The 25,180-nt window shown below is 34.4% G+C and overlaps 1 protein-coding gene across 1 annotated transcript; it reads left to right on the top strand.

Annotated features, from left to right (window-relative positions):
- The first annotated feature begins 276 nt into the window (after window positions 1-276).
- xgb (x globin) lies at window positions 277-25,101 on the top strand. Its single transcript, XM_048192150.1, has 5 exons — window positions 277-614; window positions 8,449-8,556; window positions 16,469-16,589; window positions 18,147-18,227; window positions 24,969-25,101. The coding sequence occupies exons 1-5, from the start codon at window positions 445-447 to the stop codon at window positions 25,092-25,094; spliced, it is 606 nt and encodes a 201-aa protein (XP_048048107.1). The 5' UTR covers window positions 277-444; the 3' UTR covers window positions 25,095-25,101.
- The last annotated feature ends 79 nt before the right edge of the window (window positions 25,102-25,180 follow it).

Genomic DNA, 25,180 nt, shown 5'->3' with positions numbered 1-25,180 from the left:
GGCTCCATTGAAATCCACTATATGAAGAATAATCCTGGAATGTTTTCATCAAAAACCTTCATTTCTTTTCTACTGAAGAAAGAAAGACATGAACATCTTGGATGACATGGGGGTGAGTAAATTATCAGGAAATTTTAATTTGAAAGTGAACTAATCCTTTAATATACTTAACAGAAAGTGTGACCAGATTTATTTGGCATTAAGCAATGAACTGAAAATATCTGAATGATTTTACTATTTTGAGGATCTCTCTCATGTAATGATGATGATGATGATGATGATGAAGATGAGCTCCTCCCCTCCCGGTGAGCAGTTTCAGGTTCCGAGTCTCTCTGAAGGACTGACTCCAGACAGTCATGGACACGGACAGCTAGAGACACACAGCTAACCCAACCAGCTGACTGAAAACTGACTGACAGCTGAGGAAGTGTCGCTCGTGTCAGGATGGGCTGCGCGATCTCAGGATCCGGGTTGACACCGAGAACAGCAGAGAGCAGAACCACTGAGCACGAGAGTCCGGCGCGGCTCACCCCGCGTCACATACACCTGATCAAGGAGTCCTGGAAAGTCATCCAGGAGGACATCGCCAAAGTGGGAATAATCATGTTTGTCAGGTGAGAACCTCACGTTTGTTTGTATATCGCTTTAAAAGCATCATAAATTGCAAATATCAACGTGAAAACAAATCCATGTTAAATATTAATAACAGAGAGTGATATGTTTAGACCTGTTGATGCCTCACATTAGCTTAATGACTAATATTTAACAACATATCGATATATTACGTCATGTCTCGCGGTCCAAACCGATGAAAAGTATGTGTATGGCAGACCGGGGCAAGTTGTCCCAATAGAAATCTGATGCATTTAATGTCTAGATTTTAGATTTAGTAAAATATGGTGAATTCAGAGTGATTGGGACACTTTTTGCCATTGAGATGACTTGGAGAAAGTGTCCTAAATTCCCAGTCAACCTGAAAATATAGGGTACAACGGGGCTAAAGGCACACCTTAAGAGAAAATGTCCTTTTCACTACTCTCAAAGTGTATGATTGCAGGGAAAATATATATGTTTGTATTGAACATTGATGGAGCAACAGATTTTGTGTAAAAATAAATCATAAAAGTGGTTAATTTTGTATAAAATCTTATAAATGTATGAGGTTTTAAGGGGTAAAAGGCACACAGTATTCATGCAAATACTTTAGCTAAAATAATATGTTTTTAATAATGTCTACGTAACTTAATACTTGTTCAAAAGAATCACTTTAGCAAAGTTTGTACGATTTTCTGTTTATTTTGATAAATAAAATAATTCATTTGTGTTCAATAAATATACTGTCATTAAAATAGGCCTATGTTAATATAATTTTTTTTACAAATACAGAAACAAAATTATTTTAAAAAGTAAAGATTCTGAAAGCATTGAAGGAGATCCCATAATATTAATATAGATTTACAACAATAAATTATATTTTATTATGAAATGATAATATAATATTTTTTTAAAATATGATTGTTTCATTAAATATGGGTATGGATAACCAATTTGATATGATATTTGCCATCTGAATCTAACCATGTCACGTCAACAAATGGAAAAGTCAGTCAGCGATTCATTATCATGTTAATTATTGTGCATTTTACCCCAAATACCATACTTTTACATATTCTTCCATTATTGAAAAACTGTTGCTTGAACTACCTTGAACAAAACTGAAAATCATTAAGAAGACCTTTATCTGAAAATACAAACATTAATTGAATAGATTCTCATTTGCTACTTAAATCAACAACATTTTAAAAAACATCAAATATTACATCAAACTACCTCAGAATTCAACAAATTTGCACGTGCATTTTGAAAAGCGGATATTTAGGAAAGCGCTGCGGCAAGTTTTTGTGCCATCTAGTGGTTTAGAGGAAAATAAAATCAAAGACACCTTTTGCCCCATTGTACCCTATATATATATATATATATATATATATATATATATATATATATATATAAATCATATTGCATCTGTAAATCACACAGCAAGTCAATCACAATGATAAATTAAATCCACAAACAGAAAATCAAGTTTTCAGGTACGTTACGTAATTAAAACACTTGTTTCACTTGTTAATTTTTCTACCACTTTTTGCCATCCAATCAATTCACTATGAATGAAATCAAGTCCCGCCTCTTTTTGCATATATGAAAGCGAAATGGCATTTCACATTGACTTTAATGTGGTCTAGCATTGTGCTTTATGTGTGAGAGTTTGCTCACTACAGATGAATATGAGTTTTTCCTCTGGCATCATGAAAAATTACGATGAGCGACTCAAAAGAAAAGTGCAAACAGAAAAGCTGAATCAGACTGAATCAGGTTAAAATAATGATTCTGAAGCAACTTTCACAGAGTCTCTAGAGAGCTGATGCTCCGTTTATATCCATATTAACATCAGGTGTGCTGAACACAGTTACTGTATGCCAGTCGGACGTGCTTTAATGATGCTAAATTATAGACTTTCCATATAATTGCATGTATATAGATGTACTCTATAGAAGAGCATTTTTAGAAAGAGTTTAATCTAAATGCATTTCATACAGACAGTGACTTGAATACACCAAATGTCCAGGTGATGCATGAGATTGCATCTTTTATTGATTGTTGTATTAAATCTTTATTAATTTGTATCTAAGCAGTGATAATTATTGTGTTTCTGTTATTGTTGCCTAATGTATTGATTTCAAATCTGATATCTGTATTGTGACAGAAACATTTGCTGAGAGAACAAGCATCTCTTTTTTCAGTAAATTGATTTCTGGGGTTATTATGGACTGAAGTCATTATTTTCCCGGTATCAGTATTAATGGATAAACAAAAGCAGTGGTGTGTCCATCAAACACACACACTGCTGAAGTATCTATCCAAAGACATTAGGACACGTTCATTTGTCAGCAGAACGAACATTTGCGGCTCATAACAGATTGATTTGTGAAACTCATGAGGACGCTGCAGTTTTTGTGTGTGAAACAGCTGTTATTATGAAGATAAGACTGCAAATGAATCTCATTTAAACATTCAAAGAGTTTCGAATCACAAAAATGATGAAAGGACAGACCTGAGGAGTGTTTGAATGAGATTCATCAGATCCGTTCGCTTCACTAACATCACTTTTTTACATGTTTGAAGCCTGTTTTTTTAATCAGTTGGTGTTTTTTAGTCAGTGTGTGAATGTTTAATAATTTTAAACTAAAAAGGGGCTATATGTAGATTCAGAAAACCTTGTTTTAGCGACACCGGTGGCCGTTAAGTGAACTGCAGCAGTCGTGCTCGCAGCCTCACACTCGTGCACACGTGAATGCACAACTGAACGTGATTCAAGGCCTGATATATCCACGACAAAGCTCTTTTTTTTTCTTCATTTAGCATAAAACGAAGTTGGAAAAACATTTTCATTTGTTCCGGTGTGTGATCAAGTTTCATTTTTTTCTGTAAGTAAAATAGGATAGGTGTGGGACAAGTGGACTAAAAGTGGAGTATGTTTGTGCATAGTTATTTTGTTTCTAATGCAATGACATTCAGACATTTTTATGTTTGACTTACAGTAAGTTTGAGGCCGCAGTAAACATCACAATAATATTCTGGGAATGCATCCAGCATGCTGTAGTTCATATTCCTGATAAAAGCTCATGAAATTCCTCATTAAGTGGGGCCTGTGACCGTGGAGAAGGACCCAGCATGAAGTTGTCGATGGATTACAGTGTTTCTATATCAGGTTTCATGTCCTGCTGTGGCCAGAGAAACTCATTATAGTTCCACAGGAGAACGAGAAGGAGCTAGCACTGATGTCATGTCGTTATTTTTGGACACTTAAATCACACTTAACCCTTGAATTATGGTCAAATTCTGGGTACAGTTGATTCTGGGTCAGGTCAAATTGACCCTAATTGGATTCAATATAATTCACCAAAAATCACAATCTGAAAAAAAAAACAGTAATATAACATTACAAAAAAATGAAATTGTATGATTTTTAAAACTGAATTTTTTTAGACCTTTTTTTTCGACAAACTAAATTTATAAACAATTTTGTTTGGAAGCTCATTTCTGACACGGAAGAAAAAAGAAAAAAAGGCAATTGCATCTTTTTATCTTTTAATTCTAACTTTATAACTCACAATTTCATGTTTGTATCTCAGAATTCTGAGAAAAATGTTACAATTGCAAGAAATAAAGTCTGAACTGTGAGATAAAAAGTTGCAAATACATTTTTAATTTTTGTATTTCATGGTGAAACTGTGTGTAACTGCTTTTTAACACCTTTAAAAACATTTTAAGTCAAGTCAAGTCAAGTCAAGTCAAATTTATTTATATAGCGCTTTTTACAATTGGTAATTGTTTCAAAGCAGCTTTACATATTAGAAGCACAGAAAAAAAGGGAAGTGGTTAAAAATAAGCTGTACAAACAAGCGTGGTAATATGTAACATATACAAGATGGTGCTACATTAAGCCAATGTCGGCTGACTCCCAGGGGTGGAAAAAACCCCCTAGGAGAAAAACCCAGCGTGCTAACACTGGGAAAAAAGTCCTAGGAGGGAAAAAACCCCTTGGAAGATATATATAATATATGTAAATGGATATGGAGATCAAAATCTGAATTATACATTTTTATTATAGAGATTAAAAATAGATTATATATAAATATATGTAAGCGGATACGGAGATTTAAAAATCAGAATTATAGATGCAGCCAGAACTGGATCTGTAGGCCCATTGTCTCCTGGGCTACGTTGTAGTCAGGTCCAGACACAGGTTCTCCATCTGATCTGGATACGGCCTGGATCCAGCACCCGGCAAACCTCAGGATAAGCAGAGAGACAGATATTAGCGTAGATGCCATTCTTATTCTGATGTACAGGTATATCTAGTGTTATAGGAAATGTTCTCGGTTCCGGCCGACCTAATTATTGCAGCGTAACAATCCTTTAACGGATTTGAAAAATGTTAATGTATTGATAATGTGTTATGTGTATGCAAGAGCAAAGAGATGTGTTTTTAGTCTAGATTTAAACTGACAGAGTGTGTCTGCTTCCCGAACAATGCTAGGAAGATTGTTCCAGAGTTTAGGTGCTAAATAGGAAAAGGATCTGCCGCCTTCAGTTGATTTTGATATTCTGGGTATTATCAACTGGCCTGAATTCTGAGATCACAATAGACGTGAAGGACTATAAACAGAAGATCCATTTTAAACAGAAGAAGCATGGAAAAGCACTTATTCTGTGTGCTTTCCTGCAGCTCAAACAGTAGAAACATGGTGCTCGCAACGCCAAAATCATGGGTTCGATCCCCCCCTGAGAAATTGTACGGCATTTTTTCCGTATAAAAGCATCTGTTAAAGCTGCAGTCCACAACTTTTTTTGTGTTAAAATTTACAAAAATTATATAATGAGAATATACAACATGAATCCATTTTCCAAAACATGTTTTTTTCTTATCCCGAATCATTATGGTACACTTATAATAAGTGTTTATATTCTGACTATTTCAGACCAAACTGGTAGGATTCGCCGCAGAGTATCACAGTAACTGCGTGACTCGCCATAGACTTACACGGAGAAAAGTAGCTCCGGCTAGAATGTTCCTCCGCAAGACGCGTGCAGTTCTGTTTATTAACCGCTAGAGGGCCAAAAATTGTGGACAGCAGCTTTAAATGCATAAATGTAAATGCCCTCGCATCTAACAAAAATATGTTCTGAGAATGTTTTGCTAACGTTTACATTAAATAATAAAAACATTATTTCTGATCAAAACATCCAGTCTTTTAAACGTTTTACAAATGTTTTTCCTTGGTTATGTGAACATTAGAGAAAACGTTAAGACGTTTTCACTATTTTCTAATTTTGCAAGCATTATGGGAATGTTACATTTGAATCTTCTCTAAACATTCTAAAAAAAACTTGTAACATTTAAAAACAAAACATTAGACCAACGTCCCACTAAAATGTTTCAGAAAAACATTCCGTGAATGATGTATAAATAACACTGTTGTGCTGATGTTTTGAGAACATTGTTAAATATCAGATACATTTGAATGAAACGTTCTATTAATGATTCGGTCAAATTGACCCGCAACATGATATAAGAGTTCAATTGTTAATGTCATTGTATGTGATCAAATATCAACACAATAAAAGATGTACAAACATGAAAGACACTTGATCAGATGAAGGACATTCAGTGCTCAAACACTCTTTGGGTTTTTCCATCTCAAATGTCTGAATGAGATAAAATGCCTCTTTACTTGCAGTGCTTTTATGATGCATCATCATAATAACAGCTGTTTTCGCATACAAAAATGGTTTCACAAATGAATGTGTTGAGTTCGCAGCAAATGTTCTCGCTGCTGACAAACGAATGTGTCTTAATGTGCAGCTCGTAAACTCCTCATGAACATCCGTTCAGATCCTCATCGCCTCAAACTCAAGCTGACCTGATGTTCTCCAGTCAGTTTATATGAGTTTTTTAAGTTGTAAATATAACACAGATGATTGGAGTTACTATTTCAGTCTTTCTACTTAACTTCATGTTTCATTCAGTGTAATTATTTGTGAAATTTACTAGTGATTTCTTCCAAAGTAAATCTACACATTTTTTTTTAGTGTAGGCCACTCAGTTGTGTCCTTCTTAGTGTGTGAAAAAAGCATGAGAGTTTCCTAGACAACCAAAACCTTCAGTGATTAGACTGTAACAGTCGGATGATTTGATCACACACCGGAACATCTGGAAAATCAGGAACATCCTTCACTGAAATGAAGGAAAGCCAGACAGCGAGGCTAGAAGTCTTAGCAGATCATTATAAACGGCCTAAAACTAACTTTTTGTAATGACACCAACATTTTAGATAGCAGTGAAAATTCACAATTCTCTATTCCACTTTCAATACCAACTAGCCTAACTAATATAAATGTAAAACATAATTGAAGTCAAGTACACTTGAACAAATAATCAAACTACAAGCAATAGCACAAATAAATACAGCAAAACTAAGATACACAATGAAATGAACAGTGCTTTTCAGATTGGCCTAACAGTAGTTTTCAGGTATAGAAATTGAATTAAGTAATTAAATGTGAAATAAAATCTGAAAAGTCTTCACTGCATAAATATAAATGAATCTTTATTAAAGTAACAAAAGTTATTCAGTGATTTTTTTGTTGTTGTTTGATTAAGGAATATTAGGCTGCTGTCACTTTAAGAGCTGCACGGATCCAATAGACTGATACACGTGTTTTCTATCTCAACTGTTAAGACAAAACTGACTATGTTTAGTAGGATACTCTGCGTTTTTTATATAATTTTGTGTGAATATGTCCATTCACATGCAATAAGACGAAATAGAGAACTCAATTCACTATTCGCACACTGTCTGAGATGCGGCTTTCTGTGTGCGTGCTTCGGATGTTTGCGCACAGAAAACTTTCCACACAGCGTGCGAGTAGCGAATTCAGTTCCCTTTCGTTTCTTCTTGCACTTGAATATTTACATTGTCAAGGCTTAAACTTTTGTGACAATGCAGCCAAACAAAATCTTTCTGAAAGCTCATTTTTTGAGATATCAGCTTCAAATTTGGAGCACAACTTGTTTAGATTTATGGCTTTGATTTTCTCACAGTTCTAGAGTAAAATATTTTCTGGAAAATATATATTTCATTTTAAAATAGTTTTTTTGTGCATTCATAATAATAAATGTAAAATTCTATAACTTTTTTTTAAGTTCACTTCTTTAAACTTTTTTCACTTCATCAATAATCTGCCAAGTGTCGTCTTTAAAAAGAGACCAAACTTCAGTCTGTGCTCGAACGCATTCAAGATTTATGATGGAAAATTTTCAGGTTCATGCTCAAAAAGTGAATAAATGGATTATAAACTACCTCATAAATATAATTTAGTACCATAAAACAAAAAATTATCAAACTAAAATATAGTATTCATTTCACTGAAATAATAATAATTTTAAAAATTCTGTCATTTTTGACCGTCACGCGAACAGCACCATCACAGTAATGCAGTGATCCAGTGATCAGTTCTCAAAATAACCGTTTTTTCTTAGTGTGAAGAACATTTTAATAATCTGAAGAAGCTTTTTCCACTATAAAGAACATTTTATGCAATGCAGTTTCCAGAGATGTTAAAGGTTCTTCATGGACCCATTGATGCTTATAAAGAACCTGAGTGAAGGAAACAAAACAAATATATTCACTTCTGAAGAAACAGCTGTGAACTAGTTAAAACCAGCATTAAAATGCCCAAAACATTCATACAAACCGGTCGGCTGGTTTATGGATATGGTAAGATGGTAAGACTCTGAGACGAATGGAAGTATTTCAAAGAGCTTCCTCTCAGGAAACTACTTAAATATGAGTTTTGTCTGAATGTCTGTTGTCTTGGTAACAGGTTGTTTGAAACCCATCCGGAGTGTAAAGACGTCTTCTTCCTCTTTCGGGACGTGGAGGATCTGGAGAGGTTACGGACCAGCAGGGAGCTCCGTGCCCACGGCCTGCGGTCAGTGTTCACCTGCATCACACCATCCACACGGCCTTCCAAAATATAGTGCTTCACATTTACATTTATGCATTGAGCAGACGATTTTATCCAAAAAGAGGAACAAAAGCATCATTCATCAAAGAGCCAACAATAAGTGTAACATACAGTGCCAGGTTTATTAGACAACTAGATTAGGAAGTGAGCTAGAGGAGATGAGAAATACAGAGCAGAAATGTTTTTTTAATAGTGATGGAGTGCTTGTGGAAGATCAACATCCTGATGTGCGAATGAAACGAAAGCTCTTTATATCACTGCCATGAACGGCTCATTATTTCTGCTCCCTAATGAACATGAGACATGCATCGCCCTTCTAATGCCTTTACACTTATATTTATAAGAGCCTGGATTGATTTCATCAACCTGTCAGAGATAATTAGCAGCTGAAGACGCACATCAGCTCTTCCTCAAACCAAACACTATAACATATTTTTGGCACAAATTGCTTGTGATGTTCCACATTTGTAAGTTGCTTTGCATAAAAGTGTCCATGAACACATTTGAAATGAGACAGGACACCAGACTGCAGACGGAGAAAAGAAAGATCAATATATGAGATAAGATAGTGCACTCTAAAAAATGCTGGGTTAAAAACAACCCAAGTTGGGTTGAAAATGAACAAACCCAGCGAATGGGTTATTTAACTCAGCGATTGAGTTGCTTTAACCCAGTGATTGGGTTAAATATTTGCCCAACTTGCTGGGTAGATTTATTTATCTCAACTATTATTTAAAAATGACTATATGGCTGACTTAAAATTAACCCAAAATAGGTTGGAAATTAAAAATCAGACACATAATTACTAGAGGAAACAATAATAATCAAAGGATGAACATTTATTAATAAGCAATTTAATAAATGTTCATTTATTAAACATATTCCAACAGACTTACAAGAAATACAGTAATTGTTAAACAATAGATGAGTTAAATAAAACTACCCAGCAGGTTGAGCAAACATTTAACCCAACTGATGGACTGAAACAACCCATTCACTGGATTAAAACAACCCAACCAATGGGCTTAAAACAACCCAATCGCTGGGTTAATCAACCCCCCAATCGCTTGGTTAACACAACCCAATTGCTGAGTTAACACTACCCAATCACTGGGTTAAATCAAACCCCAATCGCTGGGTTAAACCAACCCAGTCGCTGGGTTAAAACAACCCAATCGCTGGGTTAAACCAACCCAATCACTGGGCTAAAAACAACCCAATCGCTGGGCTAAAAACAACCCAGTCGCTGGGTTAAACCAACCCAATCGCTGGGTTAAAACAACCCAATCGCTGGGCTAAAAACAACCCAATCGCTGGGCTAAAAACAACCCAATCGCTGGGTTAAACCAACCCAATCGCTGGGTTAAACCAACCCAATCGCTGGGTTAAAACAACCCAATCGCTGGGCTAAAAACAACCCAATCGCTGGGCTAAAAACAACCCAGTCGCTGGGTTAAACCAACCCAATCGCTGGGTTAAAACAACCCAATCGCTGGGCTAAAAACAACCCAATTGCTGGGTTAAAACAACCCAATTGCTGGGTTAAAACAACCCAATCGCTGGGCTAAAAACAACCCAATTGCTGGGTTAAAACAACCCAATCACTGGGCTAAAAACAACCCAATCGCTGGGTTAAAACAACCCAATCGCTGGGCTAAAAACAACCCAATCGCTGGGTTAAAACAACCCAATCGCTGGGTTAAAACAACCCAATCTCTGGGCTAAAAACAACCCAATCGCTGGGCTAAAAACAACTCAGTTGCTGGGTTAAACCAACCCAATCACTGGGTTAAAACAACCCAATCGCTGGGCTAAAAACAACCCAATCGTTGGGTTAAAACAACCCAATCGCTGGGCTAAAAACAACCCAATCGCTGGGTTAAAACAACCCAATCACTGGGCTAAAAACAACCCAATCGCTGGGTTAAAACAACCCAATCACTGGGCTAAAAACAACCCAATCGCTGGGTTAAAACAACCCATTTGCTGGGTTTGTCCATTTGTCAACTTTTGTTTGTCAACCCAACTTGGGGTTTTTTAACCCAGCATTTTTTAGAGTGTATGTTTCATCTTTCTGAGATGTGGCAACAAGCTTTTGTTAGAGACAGCATATATTTACTCACCCAGTGCAGTCCTTCTCAGGGCGACCTGTGAAAATTCATATGAGCTGAGGGCTCTTATTCCACATGTGGGACTTACATCCTCTGATTAGGGGATCCGTGACTCCTGTATCAATTAGACTAGGAGATTGGTTACTGCCATGTCAGGTATTCGACTTCAGATTTGGAGATTATTGTCAACCCAATTCAAGTTCTTTCTTTGTCTACAGCCAAAATATGAAAGAACTGGGTCTGCAAAATGTATCTCACGGACTCAAACAAACAACAACACACAGCTGACACAATAGAGGAGATGTACTCGCCTCTCTTCTTCAAGCCTTGCTGTGCATCGCCAATCAGCAGATTAACCATCATGCCTCGAGACCTGATAATACTATTTGTACTTTGTTTCCAAGTAGGATGATGAGTTTATGCAACACATTTGTATGAGACAAGATACCAGACTTTGCAGACGGAGATAAGAAAGCTCAGTATATGAGATAAGATCGCATATCTCAATTTTTGGAGAAGTGGCAACATGTACATCTTCAGGGCAAGAACTAAATGTCTCAATAGAATGAATGACTTTTTAAAGTGCTTCAAACTTTTTTCCAACACTTAAAAGCTCTAAGTATTATCCAATTTTAATGTTATTTTTACAAACCCAATTCCAAAAAAGTTGGGACACTGTACAAATTGTGAATAAAAAAGGAATGCAATAATTTACAAATCTCATAAACTTATATTTTATTCACAATAGAATACAGATAACATATCAAATGTTGAAAGTGAGACATTTTGAAATGTAATGCCAAATATTGGCTCATTTTGGATTTCATGAGAGCCATTCCAAAAAAGTTGGGACAGGTAGCAATAAGAGGCCGGAAAAGTTAAATGTACATATAAGGAACAGCTGGAGGACCAATTTGCAACTTATTAGGTCAATTGGCAACATGATTGGGTATAAAAAGAGCCTCTCAGAGTGGCAGTGTCTCTCAGAAGTCAAGATGGGCAGAGGATCACCAATTGGGATGCTGGAAACTGGGACGCCATGTCATCCGGACTAAAGAGGACAAGGACAACCCAAGTTGTTATCAGCGCTCAGTTCAGAAGCCTGCATCTCTGATGGTATGGGGTTGCATGAGTGCGTGTGGCATGGGCAGCTTACACATCTGGAAAGGCACCATCAATGCTGAAAGGTATATCCAAGTTCTAGAACAACATATGCTCCCATCCAGACGTCGTCTCTTTCAGGGAAGACCTTGCATTTTCCGACATGACAATGCCAGACCACATACTGCATCAATTACAACATCATGGCTGCGTAGAAGAAGGATCCGGGTACTGAAATGGCCAGCCTGCAGTCCAGATCTTTCACCCATAGAAAACATTTGGTGCATCATAAAGAGGAAGATGCGACAAAGACAGTTGAGCAACTAGAAGCCTGTATTAGACAAGAATGGGACAACATTCCTATTCCTAAACTTGAGCAACTTGTCTCCTCAGTCCCCAGACGTTTGCAGACTGTTATAAAAAGAAGAGGGGATTCCACACAGTGGTAAACATGGCCTTGTCCCAACTTTTTTGAGATGTGTTGATCCCATGAAATTTAAAATCAACTCATTTTTCCCTTAAAATGATACATTTTCTCAGTTTAAACATTTGATATGTCATCTATGTTGTATTCTGAATAAAATATTGAAATTTGAAACTTCCACATCATTGCATTCTGTTTTTATTCACAATTTGTACAGTGTCCCAACTTTTTTGGAATCGGGTTTGTAAAAGTTTTAAAGATGAAGGAAAACTAACCCTTTTAGGCAAACAAACACTAAAATAAGACATGAAATTACCAGTAGATGCCAGCAGAGAGGCACTTATTGACTCCTTAATACATGGAAAAGTCTCATGAAAAACAAAAACTTTTTCAAATTGTGACTGAATCACACAGAAAGCAAGTAAAGAGCGCTCCTTTTATAATCACTGAAGCTGTCGGTCAGTTCAGAATGGTACATTTGGGTAAGTGTAGAATATTTACATTTTTCCCCATAAAAAATGTTTTTGCACATTACTGTTAATAAATTAATTTAATCCACATCTCAATTCAAGCTTAGTGCTTTACTGTCAAATTTCCAATAAATAAACATGTAATATTATTAGTATCTGCATTTATTAATGCAAAAGTAATATGATTAAATTACTATTGTAAATATACATTTTCATGATTTATAAAAACAGCACCACCTTGTGTAGAACTTAGAGGCACCAGCGTCCCTGCTCTCAAATGTTTGTCTGGAGCCCAAAAATAAATAAATAGCTCTAGTAAGTGCTTTGGTTTGAGTGTCAGCTGTACTGCTAATTATCTCTGACAGGTTGATGAAATCAATCCAGGCTTTTATAAATATAAGGCATTAGAAGTGTGAGGCATGTCTCGTGTTCATTAGGGAGCAGAAATAATGAGCCGTTACAGACCAGATCATGGCAGCGATATAAAGAGCTTTTGTTTCATTCGCACATCAGGATGTCGAATCTCACAGAGAGAGAGAAACAAAAGACGAGAGCCAGTAGTGCTTTATTATAGTGAGAGACGTGACACTTTCAATTACCTTTGATTGACACACATCATGTGACCGAACACACGTGCGTTTATCTATGGCCTACATACTGTATGCTTGAGAATAAGGAAAGATGGTATCCCTATGGCCCAAATGAAATCTTTAAGCAAGCAAAATACCAGATAAAGATACAAAATTACTTAAATATAACTTAAATACCACAGGAAAGATTGAGATTCTGTCTTACTTCAACATTTCACATTTAATTCAGTGTGTTTATTTCAGTTTCTTTGTAATAAATTGCAAAATTTAGCAATTTTTGAGTGAAAAACATCAGCAATATGATCATCATAATCTGATCTAAGTGTAGCTGTTTATAATTGTCACTGGTGCATTAATAATGTGTCACGGATGTGTTTATCTGCAGAATTCAGAGTGAGTCTATAATAAAAACCAGTGTTAAGAGGCACTACATGATGTTTGCTATTATTATCTGACAGCACTACACACCTACAGCGCTCACTGATTCACTGCGTTTGCTCCGGGTTTGAGTGTCGCTGCCGCTGAAATCCCCGGAACACCAATTACTGATTGAATCTCACGCTGCTTTAAAGGCCAAGTGGCTGTTGAGCGGCGCTGGCGGACATCAGCCGCTGTGACCCCGCGGGACGCGACGCGACTGTGACAGTCTGTGTTTGTAATGAGGCCACGGGCCGCTCGCTCTTCACAGCATGAAAACACGACAGCCGACCGACGCGCCCGGGGCCGCAGCAGCGCTCAAATTAGGCCCGAACGGACATCGAGTGACTGCATGATTGACAGTCTGTGACTTTAGAATCGCACACGTTTACCACTGGAGTCTGTTTAGGGAAACGCTTTAAATTGACTGGAATGTCTGCCGAATGGGAGAATGTTTTCACCACGTAGAGAAATAAATCATGCTTTGGTAAATCTTACTGATGACATAAGGCGAAATTATGACATGAAAAGTTGTAATTAGTATGACAGTTGAAATTATGACATAAAAGTCATAGTTATGACATACTAAATCATAATTATGATATAAAAAGTAAATATATCATTAGAAGTCATAAGAAATTAAAAAAAAAAATTATGACAGAAGTCGAAATTTTACAGAAGAGGATTAGGGCCAAGCAATAATAAAAAAATAAAACCATCTCGAGATTAAAGTTGTTAAATTTTGAGAAAAAAGTCGTTAAATTTCAAGAAAAAAGTCAAAATAAAATGTTGAGAATAAAGTCATTAAATTACGAGAAAAAAGTTCTCATAATTTAGCAACTTTTTTCTCGTAATTTAATGAGTTTATTCTCAACATTTTATCTCGACTTTTTTCTCGAAATTTAACGACATTTTTCTCATAATTTAACTAATCTGTTCTTGAAATTTAACGACTTTTTTATCGAAATTTAACGACCTTTTTCTTGAAATTTAACGACTTTTTTCTCGAAATTTAATTACTTTATTCTCAACATTTTATCTCGACTTTTTTCTCAAAATTTAATGACGTTTTTCTCATAATTTAACGACTTTTTTCTCAAAATTTAATGACTTTATTCTCAACATTTTATCTCGACTTTTTTCTTGAAATTTAATGAGTTTTTTCTCGTAATTTAATGACTTTATTCTCAACATTTTATCTCGACATTTGTCTTGAAATTTAATGAGTTTTTTTCTCGTAATTTAATGACTTTATTATCATAATTTAATAATTTTGTTCTCGTAATTTAACAACTTTTTTCTCGTAATTTAATGAATTTATTCTCAACATTTTATCTCGACTTTTTTCTCGAAATGTAATGACGTTTTTCTCATAATTTAATGATTTTGTTCTCGTAATTTAACGACTTTTTTCTCGAAATTTAACGAGTTTTTTTCTCGTAATTTAACAAGTTTATTCTCAACATTTTATCTTGCCATTTTTGTCTTGAAATTTTACGAGTTTTTTTCTCGTAATTTAATGACTTTATTCTCATAATTTAATGATTTTGTTCTCGTAATTTAACGACTTTTTTTCTCGTAATTTAATGACTTTATTCTCAACATTTTATCTTGACTTTTTTTCTTAAATTTAATGAGTTTTTTCTCGTAATTTAACGATTTTTTTCTCGAAATTTAACAACTTTAATCTCGAGATGGTTTTATTTTTTTATTATTGCTTGGCCCTAATCCTCTTCCGTAAAATTTTGACGTAAAAATTGACAAAAAAGTAAAAATTGACACTTCGGTCATATTTTTTTTTTTTTTTCTTATGACTTCTAATGATATATTTACTTTTTATATCACAATTATGATAAAAGTAAAATTATGACATTAAAAAAACAATTATGGCATAAAAAGTAAAAATTATGACAGTGTGTCATAATTGACAAAAGTAAAAATTGACAAAAATTAAAAACTATAACATGTTATAATTATGACATTACATCCATTATGACATTACATAATTTTGACATTAAGTCAAAATTATGGCATAAAAAGTCAATTTTATGACATAGGCTACTGTGTCATAATTGACAAAAAATAAAAATTAAGACAAAAATTAAAAAATATAACGTTATAATTATGACATTAAACATCATTATTATTATGACATACGAAGTTGAAATGACAAGTCATAATTATGACAAAAGTAAAAATTACTTTTATAAGTATGGCATAAAAAGTCAAAATTATGAGATACTAAGTCATACTTTGACAAAATTGACATACTGAGTCATAATTATGACGTAAATGTAAAAATCATGACGTTAAAAAAAAATCATAATTAAGACATACTAAGAATTACAACAATCATCAGCTCATTAATTCTTCCTTATGGACAAACACTTGCTTTGCTCCTTTTGTAGACTTTGCATAAAAGTATATTTCATATAATTCTTTGGTCAAATTCATCTGATCATGTCAACCAAAAAGTTTTGTAAATAATCTTCACATAAATTCACAGTGATGTCAAGCTCCAAAAATGACAAATAAATAAAATAAATAGCACTGCAAATACTCAATGAGTTTGCATCAAATGTTTCATATAATCAAAATTTCAAAAAAGTTATTTTGACTTTTCATCTAATAATTATGACTTATGTCTATGACTTCTTATGTCATTTTTATGATGTACAAAAGCATGATTTTAGTCAGAAATGGGCTTCCGCTCCTGAAGGAAAGCTTCAGTAAGTCTGATGAAGGCTGTGTTTCCTCCGGCAGAGTGATGTCGTTCATCGAGAAGAGCGTGGCCCGACTCGATCAGCTGGAGCGGCTGGAGACTCTGGCGCTGGAGCTGGGCAAGAGCCACTACCGCTACAACGCGCCGCCCAAGTATTACGGGGTAAACATCACATCAAACACGTTATTGTGTGCGTGGATTGTTCAGCGTGTTCATCCTGATGCATTTCTCTCTACTGGATTGGAAATGCATTGCAATTCTGCATCAAAACATCACACGGATCCTATTTGCTTTGCTTCTCTGTGCAGTTGCATGTGGGCTAAAATTCTTCTGAGCATGGATCATCTGTGCAATTAAAAAAGTTGAATAGTTCACAGTCCATTTTGGTGTTTACTATTATTATTTATTTTTCGTTTTGGTTGTTTTTTGGAGCTTGACAGCTGGGAATCACTGGAAACTTGTGTGAAGATTTATAATTTTTTCAGATGCATATTTTACGTAACTAAAATTCTTGGATCTTCTGTGAACAAAACTACTTGTAAACCATCCTAGATTTTGATTTTTCTTTTCTTTTTTTTGTATACAACAAGTCTTTTGTAGTATTTATTTAGTAGTAAATTTTGGAGCATTCTGTAAATTTGTGAAAATTATTTACAAAATCTTTTTGGTCCATGATCAGATGAATTTTCCAAAGAATTATATGTAATATACATTTGATGTAAAGTGCACAAAAGGAGCAAAGCAAATGTTTGTTCATAAGGAAGAGTTGATGTGCAGATGATTGTTGTAATTCCATCTGTTGCCACTAGAGGCGCAGAAATGCTGGAAAACGGAAACAGACATACACATTTGCTCAGTGGATTGAAATGATACATGAATATAAATTCATTAAATATTTGGTATTTTGCTGTTCTGTCCTGTTATTTTAGTATCATTGATGAATGATTATAGATGGTTAATATTTTGAATTGGATTTTATTTATATATTTTCTGTTTTCACTTTAATTTTAGTTTTAAAAAAAATGTTTTTGTGACTCATTATTATTATTTTTAATTTGTCTTTACTTTTTTATATACATTTTTATTAGTTTAGTGTGCGTTTGTTTAACTCTTTCTCCGCCATTGATGGAATTTTCCAGCTTTCTGTGTTTTCACTGTTATACGGTAGGGGGCGCTATTACACATCTTCTGAAAGAGCAACAGGCAAAGAAGCAGAAGAAAGAAGCGATAAAAGCATTACTGATGCATATTGTAGTCTTTGGCAAAAACTTGATTTTCCCAGCTTTTTGTTTAAAATGTTGGGGGTTTTTTTCATGAAACTTACCCATATATATATATATATATATATATATATATATATATATATATATATATATATATATATATATAATATAAATAAATAATATATATATATATATATATATATATATATATATATATATATATATATATATATATATATATATATATATATATATATATATATATATATATATATATTATTTAAAAATATCTGTTCTTTCTTTAAATATATTGCATGTTTATTTAAAAATATCTGTTCTTTCTTTAAATATATTGCAACATTTTGTGAAAATGATCAAAAATACTGGCAGTAGCTGGCAGGGAAAGAGTTAAAATATTTGATTTGATTTCAGTTCATGTTTATTTCAGTTCATGTAACGCAAATGTTTTCAGTCAGCAGTAATAACTGTGTTTCAGTATGTGGGAGCGGAGTTCATCTGTGCTGTTCAGCCCATCCTGAAGGACAAATGGACGGCAGAACTGGAGCAGGCGTGGAAGGTAATGAAAGATTTGAGTTCATTCACCCTCTTCAAACCTGAAGATATTCACAGCATTTTCATCCTAAAGTCCTGAGGTTTTTCTCATCTCGTCTGTGATGTAGTTGGTTTTTCTCAGCTCCTTTAGAGAAACTCTCATTGTTTTGTCTTTTGCATCACTTGTAAGTGACATGAATGACTGATCTTACCAAAAATTCATAGGTTTGAAATATTTTCTTGAGAACAAAATGACATGTTCTACTCACACTTATCTAATACAACAAATGCAGAACTTTACACTGGTAAATCTTATTATATTTTTTCCATCTTAACATTTTCTTAACTCTTTCCCTGCCATTGACATAGCAATTTTCCATGTTTTCCATGTATCTTCTGAAAGAGCACAGAATCTCTGGATCAAAACAGGCAAAAAAGGAGCAGAAACAAAACAACATAATGAACAAATAAAAAAAAAAAGACAAAAAAGATTTTCTTTGCTTTTTGTTCAGAATGTTGCTGTTTTATGAAACTTACCCACATTCAAGTGTTGATAAAAAAAAAAAAAAAAAAATATATATATATATATATATAAAAGCAGAGGCTCTATTCTTTCTTTTGATATATTGTATGTTCAGATATTCATAAAACAAAATATTCTGGTCATGACATTTTTGTGAAAATGATCAAATACGCTGGTGGAGAAAGAGTTAAAGGTGCCCTAGAATTAAAAATTGAATTTTCCTCGGCATAGTTAAATAACAAGAGTTCAGTACATGGAAATGACATTCAGTGAGTCTCAAACTCCATTGTTTCCTCCTTCTTATATAAATCTCATTTGTTTAAAAGACCTCCGAAGAACAGGCGAATCTCAACATAACACCGACTGTTACGTAACAGTCGGGATCATTAATATGTACGCCCCCAATATTTGCATATGCCAGCCCATGATCAAGGCATTAGACAAGGGCAGCCAGTATTAACGTCTGGATCTGCACAGCTGAATCATCAGACTAGGTAAGCAAGCAAGAACAACAGCGAAAAATGGAAGATGGAGCAATAATAACTGACATGATCCATGATATCATGATATTTTTAGTGATATTTGTAAATTGTCTTTCTAAATGTTTCGTTAGCATGTTGCTAATGTACTGTTAAATGTGGTTAAAGTTACCATCGTTTCTTACTGTATTCACGGAGACAAGAGCCGTCGCTATTTTCATTTTTAAACACTTGCAGTCTGTATAATTCATAAACACAACTTCATTCTTTATAAATCTCTCCAACAGTGTAGCATTAGCCGTTAGCCACGGAGCACTATCAAACTCATTCAGAATCAAATGTAAACATCCAAATAAATACTATACTCACATGATCCGACGCATGCATGCAGTATGCATGACGAACACTTTGTAAAGATCCATTTGAGGGTTATATTAGCTGTGTGAACTTTGTTTATGGTGTTCAAGGCAAGCGCGAGCTCCGTTGGCGTGGAGCACGAGAATTAAAGGGGACGCAGCCTCAATCGGCGCATTTCTAATGATGCCCCAAAATAGGCAGTTAAAAAAATGAATTAAAAAAAATCTATGGAGTATTTTGAGCTGAAACTTCACAGACACATTCAGGGGACACCTTAGACTTATATTACATCTTGTGAAAAAAACATTCGATGGCACCTTTAAAAATAGCAAGAGCTTTGCGATCATTTTCTGAAAGTAGTTAATGACATGTATTTTATGTAATTAGTGTTTTGTTGTAATGCCTAAAATTAGTAACAACCCAATGAATCCATTAAACATATGACCATTTTAAGGCAGGTTGTCCTAACTTTATCTAACAGTGATTTATTAACTCTTTCCCTAATAATGTTTTTGGTCAATTTCATCAAACTTTCATGGCCCTCAGAATATTTTGTTGTATGAATATCTGAACATGCAATATCTCAAAAAATAAAGGAAAAGAACAGAACCTCTGCTTTTAAACATTATCTTTTTTTATCAACACTTAAATGTGGGTACGGTTCATTAAAAAAAAACAAAAAAACAATTTGAACAAAAAGATGAGAAAATCGTGTATTTGTCAAAGACTTGTCCGGATCGGTTTCAGCTCTTCATGGGTTCAACACTTCAGGCAGTTTTGATTAATATGCTATTTTTGCCGGCGTTCTCTGATAAAATTCACGTTCCCGGGACTAAATATCATGTTATTTGAGGTCGCTTCAACCTAGGCAATAGTATTAAACAGGGTTCCCACTCTTTTTCAGGACATTTTCAATTTTACAACAATGGGAATAAAAGACTAGGATTACACCCTAAAGTAATATATTGCTCTCTAAGTCTTTAAAAGGTTTATTGCCATGATTTAACTATAAAATCAGTTTTTAATATAGAGCTTTTAATCATACATTATGACCATGTAAGTTTGTTTCTGTTAAAAAAAAAAAAGGTAATTGCGACTTTTTATCTTGCTATTCTTTTTTTTCTCTCGCAATTGCAAGTTTACATAATTGTGATTTGATATTTGCAATTGCAAGATATAAAGTCAGAATTGTGTGATAGAAACTCACAATTCTGACTTTTTCTCTCAATCGCAAGTTTATATCTCACAATTCTAAGAAAAGTAGTTTCAGTAGCAAGATATAAACTGTCAAATGCCAGAAAAAAAGTAATAATTGCGAGAAAAAAGGTCAGAATTGAGTGATGTAAACTCGCAATTGTAAGAATTTTTTAGAATTGTGAGATAAAAGTTGCAATTAGGCTAACTTTTTTTTATTTATTATTCAGTGGCGGAAACAAGATTCCATAGTTTAATGCTATTACTTAACCACTGATGCACACTTCTATTTTTTGGCAGTACGTTTTGGAAGATCATTATCTTTTGCAAGGTGGACTTTTCAGGATAAGAGATGGACTAAAAATTCCAACACCTTACAGCTAGATTTTGGAAGATAAATTCTTCAAACAGTGGTACAAGAGGATGTGGTGCTGGTCCTTCAGGAGTCACTCTCAAGCTGTCTGTCTATAAAGCCTATGACAAATCTGTATTCTTGTATTTTACTACAATTCAGTTTGTTATTCTTAAATGGGGGGCATTTTTTAGGATTCTTTACCTAATCTAAGTCTCTGAGATCCTGACACCTCGCATTCCTGGAGAATCCAGGTAGGTTGAAGTTCTGGGAAATGGTGGCGCTGAAGACTAAAGGGTTTCTGATGCACTGTAAAAAATTACCATGATTTTAACAGTAAAAGACTGTAAAAATGCTGCAGTGAAAAACTGTCAATTGGTTTACAGAAAGTTTCTGTACTATATACGGTGAATAACTGTAATAGATCTAACGGTACATTTAATGTAATTTTACGGTAAAATACTGTAAAATTCACAGTTTTTGGAAGTTAAAAATAACAATTCATTGTAAAATTTACAGTGAAAATCCGTAAATTGACATTCCCACAATTCCCTGCGTGACACTTCACATTTGATATATTTTCGTTGAAATAACTGTTTCTTAGTTTTTCTCATTTTTTTCTAATCAGTTATGTACATTAGGGTTTTATGTTCCCACTGAGCAAATTACGTCCAGAAGACGTCTTTTTGAGGTCTTGTCTCAGGTTGAAAAGACGTCCACTGAGGGGCCAGAATGAAAGTTTTTATGACGTCTTTTTTTGACGTCTTCTGGACATCCGATATAGACGAACACGCAGAATCACCAAAGGAGAAAAATCACAATTTTTAAGCCACCATCGTGGAGATGAGTGTTTGCTTTAGTTGGGCTCTTGACCCTTGCCTTATTAACATTACTTTGTTTGGGCTGTTAACTGAGTCATAACAGCCAGACAAGTAAAGAGAAATGATCAGGTGTTGGTTATGTTTTCACATAATCATTATTTGATCTGAATCACTGAACTCATGAAGAGCCCAATCTGTGAGTTAGATTTACATTATTGATTACAGCAGAACTGTGATTCTACAGCAGAAGATCAGCTTTATCAATATAATATAAAGGATTTCACATGATAAAAATTTTTTTCTCTTAGGCACACACAGACATCAAGAATCAGCCTGTGAATCTCAACGACGGTGACAAGCAACATATTCTGATCAACAGATCAACTCTGAACATTAGAAAACAAGCTACTAAAAAGTCACATAAACAGAACAAAATAAAATATGAGAATAAAGGAAATTACTAAGACAATTCAGCTCATAATTTATTCATGCATCAATGCATGATGGGAGCCATGGATGAATTTTGATTGGTGGCTCCCAGAATGCACTGCAACATGCTTTGTGATGGTCACCGTCGTTGAGATTCACAGGCTGATTCTTGATGTCTGTGTGTGCCTAAGAGAAAAAAAATTTTATCATGTGAAATCCTTTATATTATATTGATAAAGCTGATCTTCTGCTGTAGAATCACAGTTCTGCTGTAATCAATTACGAAAATCTAACTCAGAGATTGGGCTCTTCATGAGTTCAGTGATTCAGATCAAATAATGATTATGTGAAAACATAACCAACACCTGATCATTTCTCTTTACTTGTCTGGCTGTTATGACTCAGTTAACTGCCCAAACAAACTCTAATATTAATAAGGCAAGGGTCAAGAGCCCAACTAAAGCAAACACTCATCTCCACGATGGTGGCTTAAAAATTGTGATTTTTCTCCTTTGGTGATTCTGCGTGTTCGTCTATATCGGATGTCCAGAAGACGTCAAAAAAAGACGTCATAAAAACTTTCATTCTGGCCCCTCAGTGGACGTCTTTTCAACCTGAGACAAGACCTCAAAAAGACGTCTTCTGGACGTAATTTGCTCAGTGGGTTACATCTAATGTTGTTAAATTAATGTTTATTGCATTTTTAAAATTTCATGCATGTTACCTTGATGGTGTTTAGTGTGTGTGTGAATGACACTGTGTGCACCTTCTATATGTTAACGTTGTCCTTCTCAGCTTGTGGAAAAGCTGCTTGTGATGAACTTTGATTCATCATGTGACTCTCATCACCACTGTGATTGGTGACTGTCAGTGTATTATAAAGGTACAAAACAGATATTAGTACTTCGTTAGGTTGGTAAATTAACATTATATCAGTTAATGAAATACGTTATTTTACCGTAAATTTAACATTTTTTTTTTTTTTTTACGTTGCTACTGTATTTTTTTACGGTAAAGTTCTGGCAACCACAGCTGCCGGTTTTTTACCGTAAATTTTACTGGGATTTTTTTTTTTTTACAGTGTATTACTGTTAAATTAACAACAAATTACTGTATATATTATTATATTATAACTTTTTTTTACTGCAAATATCTGTAAAAAGCTATGGAAAGTTGCATTTTTTACATAAAATTACTGTATAATTGACAAATATATTTGTTTTTTTCTACCATGATTTTGGTAAAAAAAATACGTTGTCTACTGTAAAATTTAGGGTTACAAAACCAGTATACCGTATTGTCTTTTACAGATTCCACATTTTTTTCACGGTATATTCCTGGCAACCACAGCTGCCAGTATTTTACCGTAAATTTGACAGTTTTTTTTAACAGTGTGGTTTCACACTTAATTCTTCACCTTAATTCTTTTGCAGTTAATGGGTCTTTTCTTCTCCACCTGTTTTTGTCTGACCCTGCTGACCCAATGAGCATTTTGCTGTCCAATGGACATGCCTTAACTGCAATTTCTAGTATTGCATCCTTCTCGTGGGAATTTAATCATTTTTGACTTTTCAGTCTGAGATAAATCTCTTTTTGGCTCATTTTATCTGTAAAAGAAAACTAACTTCATGACTAAATACAAAATTAGTAGTAGTTATTAAGATTGATTGGTTTGGAAATGGTAAAATGTGTTTGGGAAAAATATGATCAGAAAATCAACTTGCATAATAAAGCAAAAAATTATGCATTTAAGCAGTTAATAACAACTGCTGCAAGTGGCAACAAGACTAAACATCATTGAAAAAAAATCTGCAACTAATGGTGATTGTTTTAGGTCAGTGATAAACTCTTTGTTCTCGACTAAAGGAAAAACCCGAGAACTTTTTAAAAAATAATTTTCTAGGACATTTTACATTTTCTGTAATTTTCCATGTGTTTTCTAGGACTGGAAAATTTGTCATCAGTTTTCCAGGATCAGTGGGAACCCTGATTAAAGTACTTCACAAAACTGATAGTGGGGAAAGAGTTGAAAAGGCCTTTGTAATCAATAACCACAAATAAAGCGAGTGTTGAAAACCTTCTCAGTGCTTACAGTAGAGCTGTGAAAAATGACTGGACTTTTTAGGTTCAAAACAAGATAAAATAAACTCATTTTGTCGTTCTAACCCCAACAATTAATGATCAGTCTTTTTTCTATGTCAAACTTAGTTTTTTATGGTATATTGTCAAGGACAAATGTGTTTAGCATAGAATATTCCTTCAGTCATGAAATACCACACACATGAACAGGTTAAAACAAGTCATTTCTGAACTTAAAGCTAATATTTATTCCCATTTCACAAAGCTAGTCCTAGATTAACATGCATGATTTAAACTGAAAGCAACTTGTACTGACATATGTCAGAGCCATTGTTTTGTCTCAAGATGCACAGCAGAAATGTTTTTTTGCAATTTATAAAATCTACTTAAATATCCTAATTGAACTAAAGCCTAATCCTAGCCCTGTCTGTGAAACCAGGCCATGATTTTCTTGCCGCACATGTATCCTATACCATGTTTAAATGCATGAAGGTGTTGTAGCTGAATTAAGTCATGTGTTTTCCCGCTCCAGACTCTGTTCCAGTACGTCACCGGGATCATGAAGGAAGGTTATCTGGAAGAAGAGCGAACCAAACGCAACCTCATGCTGACGACGTCCACCAAAGAAAGACCGGACAAGAGAAACACCATGATTTAAACGGCCGTCGCTCATTTCGCAGAAACCTTACGTGATGTGGCTTAGTTGTGTACATAGTGTATTTATTTCAATTCTTCATTTTTTAC

Source organism: Megalobrama amblycephala, linkage group LG5 (assembly GCF_018812025.1).
Source record: "Megalobrama amblycephala isolate DHTTF-2021 linkage group LG5, ASM1881202v1, whole genome shotgun sequence".
Lineage (NCBI taxonomy): Eukaryota > Metazoa > Chordata > Actinopteri > Cypriniformes > Xenocyprididae > Megalobrama > Megalobrama amblycephala.
This window is presented reverse-complemented; position numbering and strand designations above follow the sequence as displayed.

Excerpts from the sequence above, each read along its gene's own strand:
- xgb (XM_048192150.1), top strand. The coding sequence starts at position 445 with ATGGGCTGCGCGATCTCAGGATCCGGGTTGACACCGAGAACAGCAGAG. Across the intron at positions 16,590-18,146 it reads CGCCGCCCAAGTATTACGGG|TATGTGGGAGCGGAGTTCAT; the intron begins GTAAACATCACA and ends ACTGTGTTTCAG. Across the intron at positions 18,228-24,968 it reads AACTGGAGCAGGCGTGGAAG|ACTCTGTTCCAGTACGTCAC; the intron begins GTAATGAAAGAT and ends TTCCCGCTCCAG.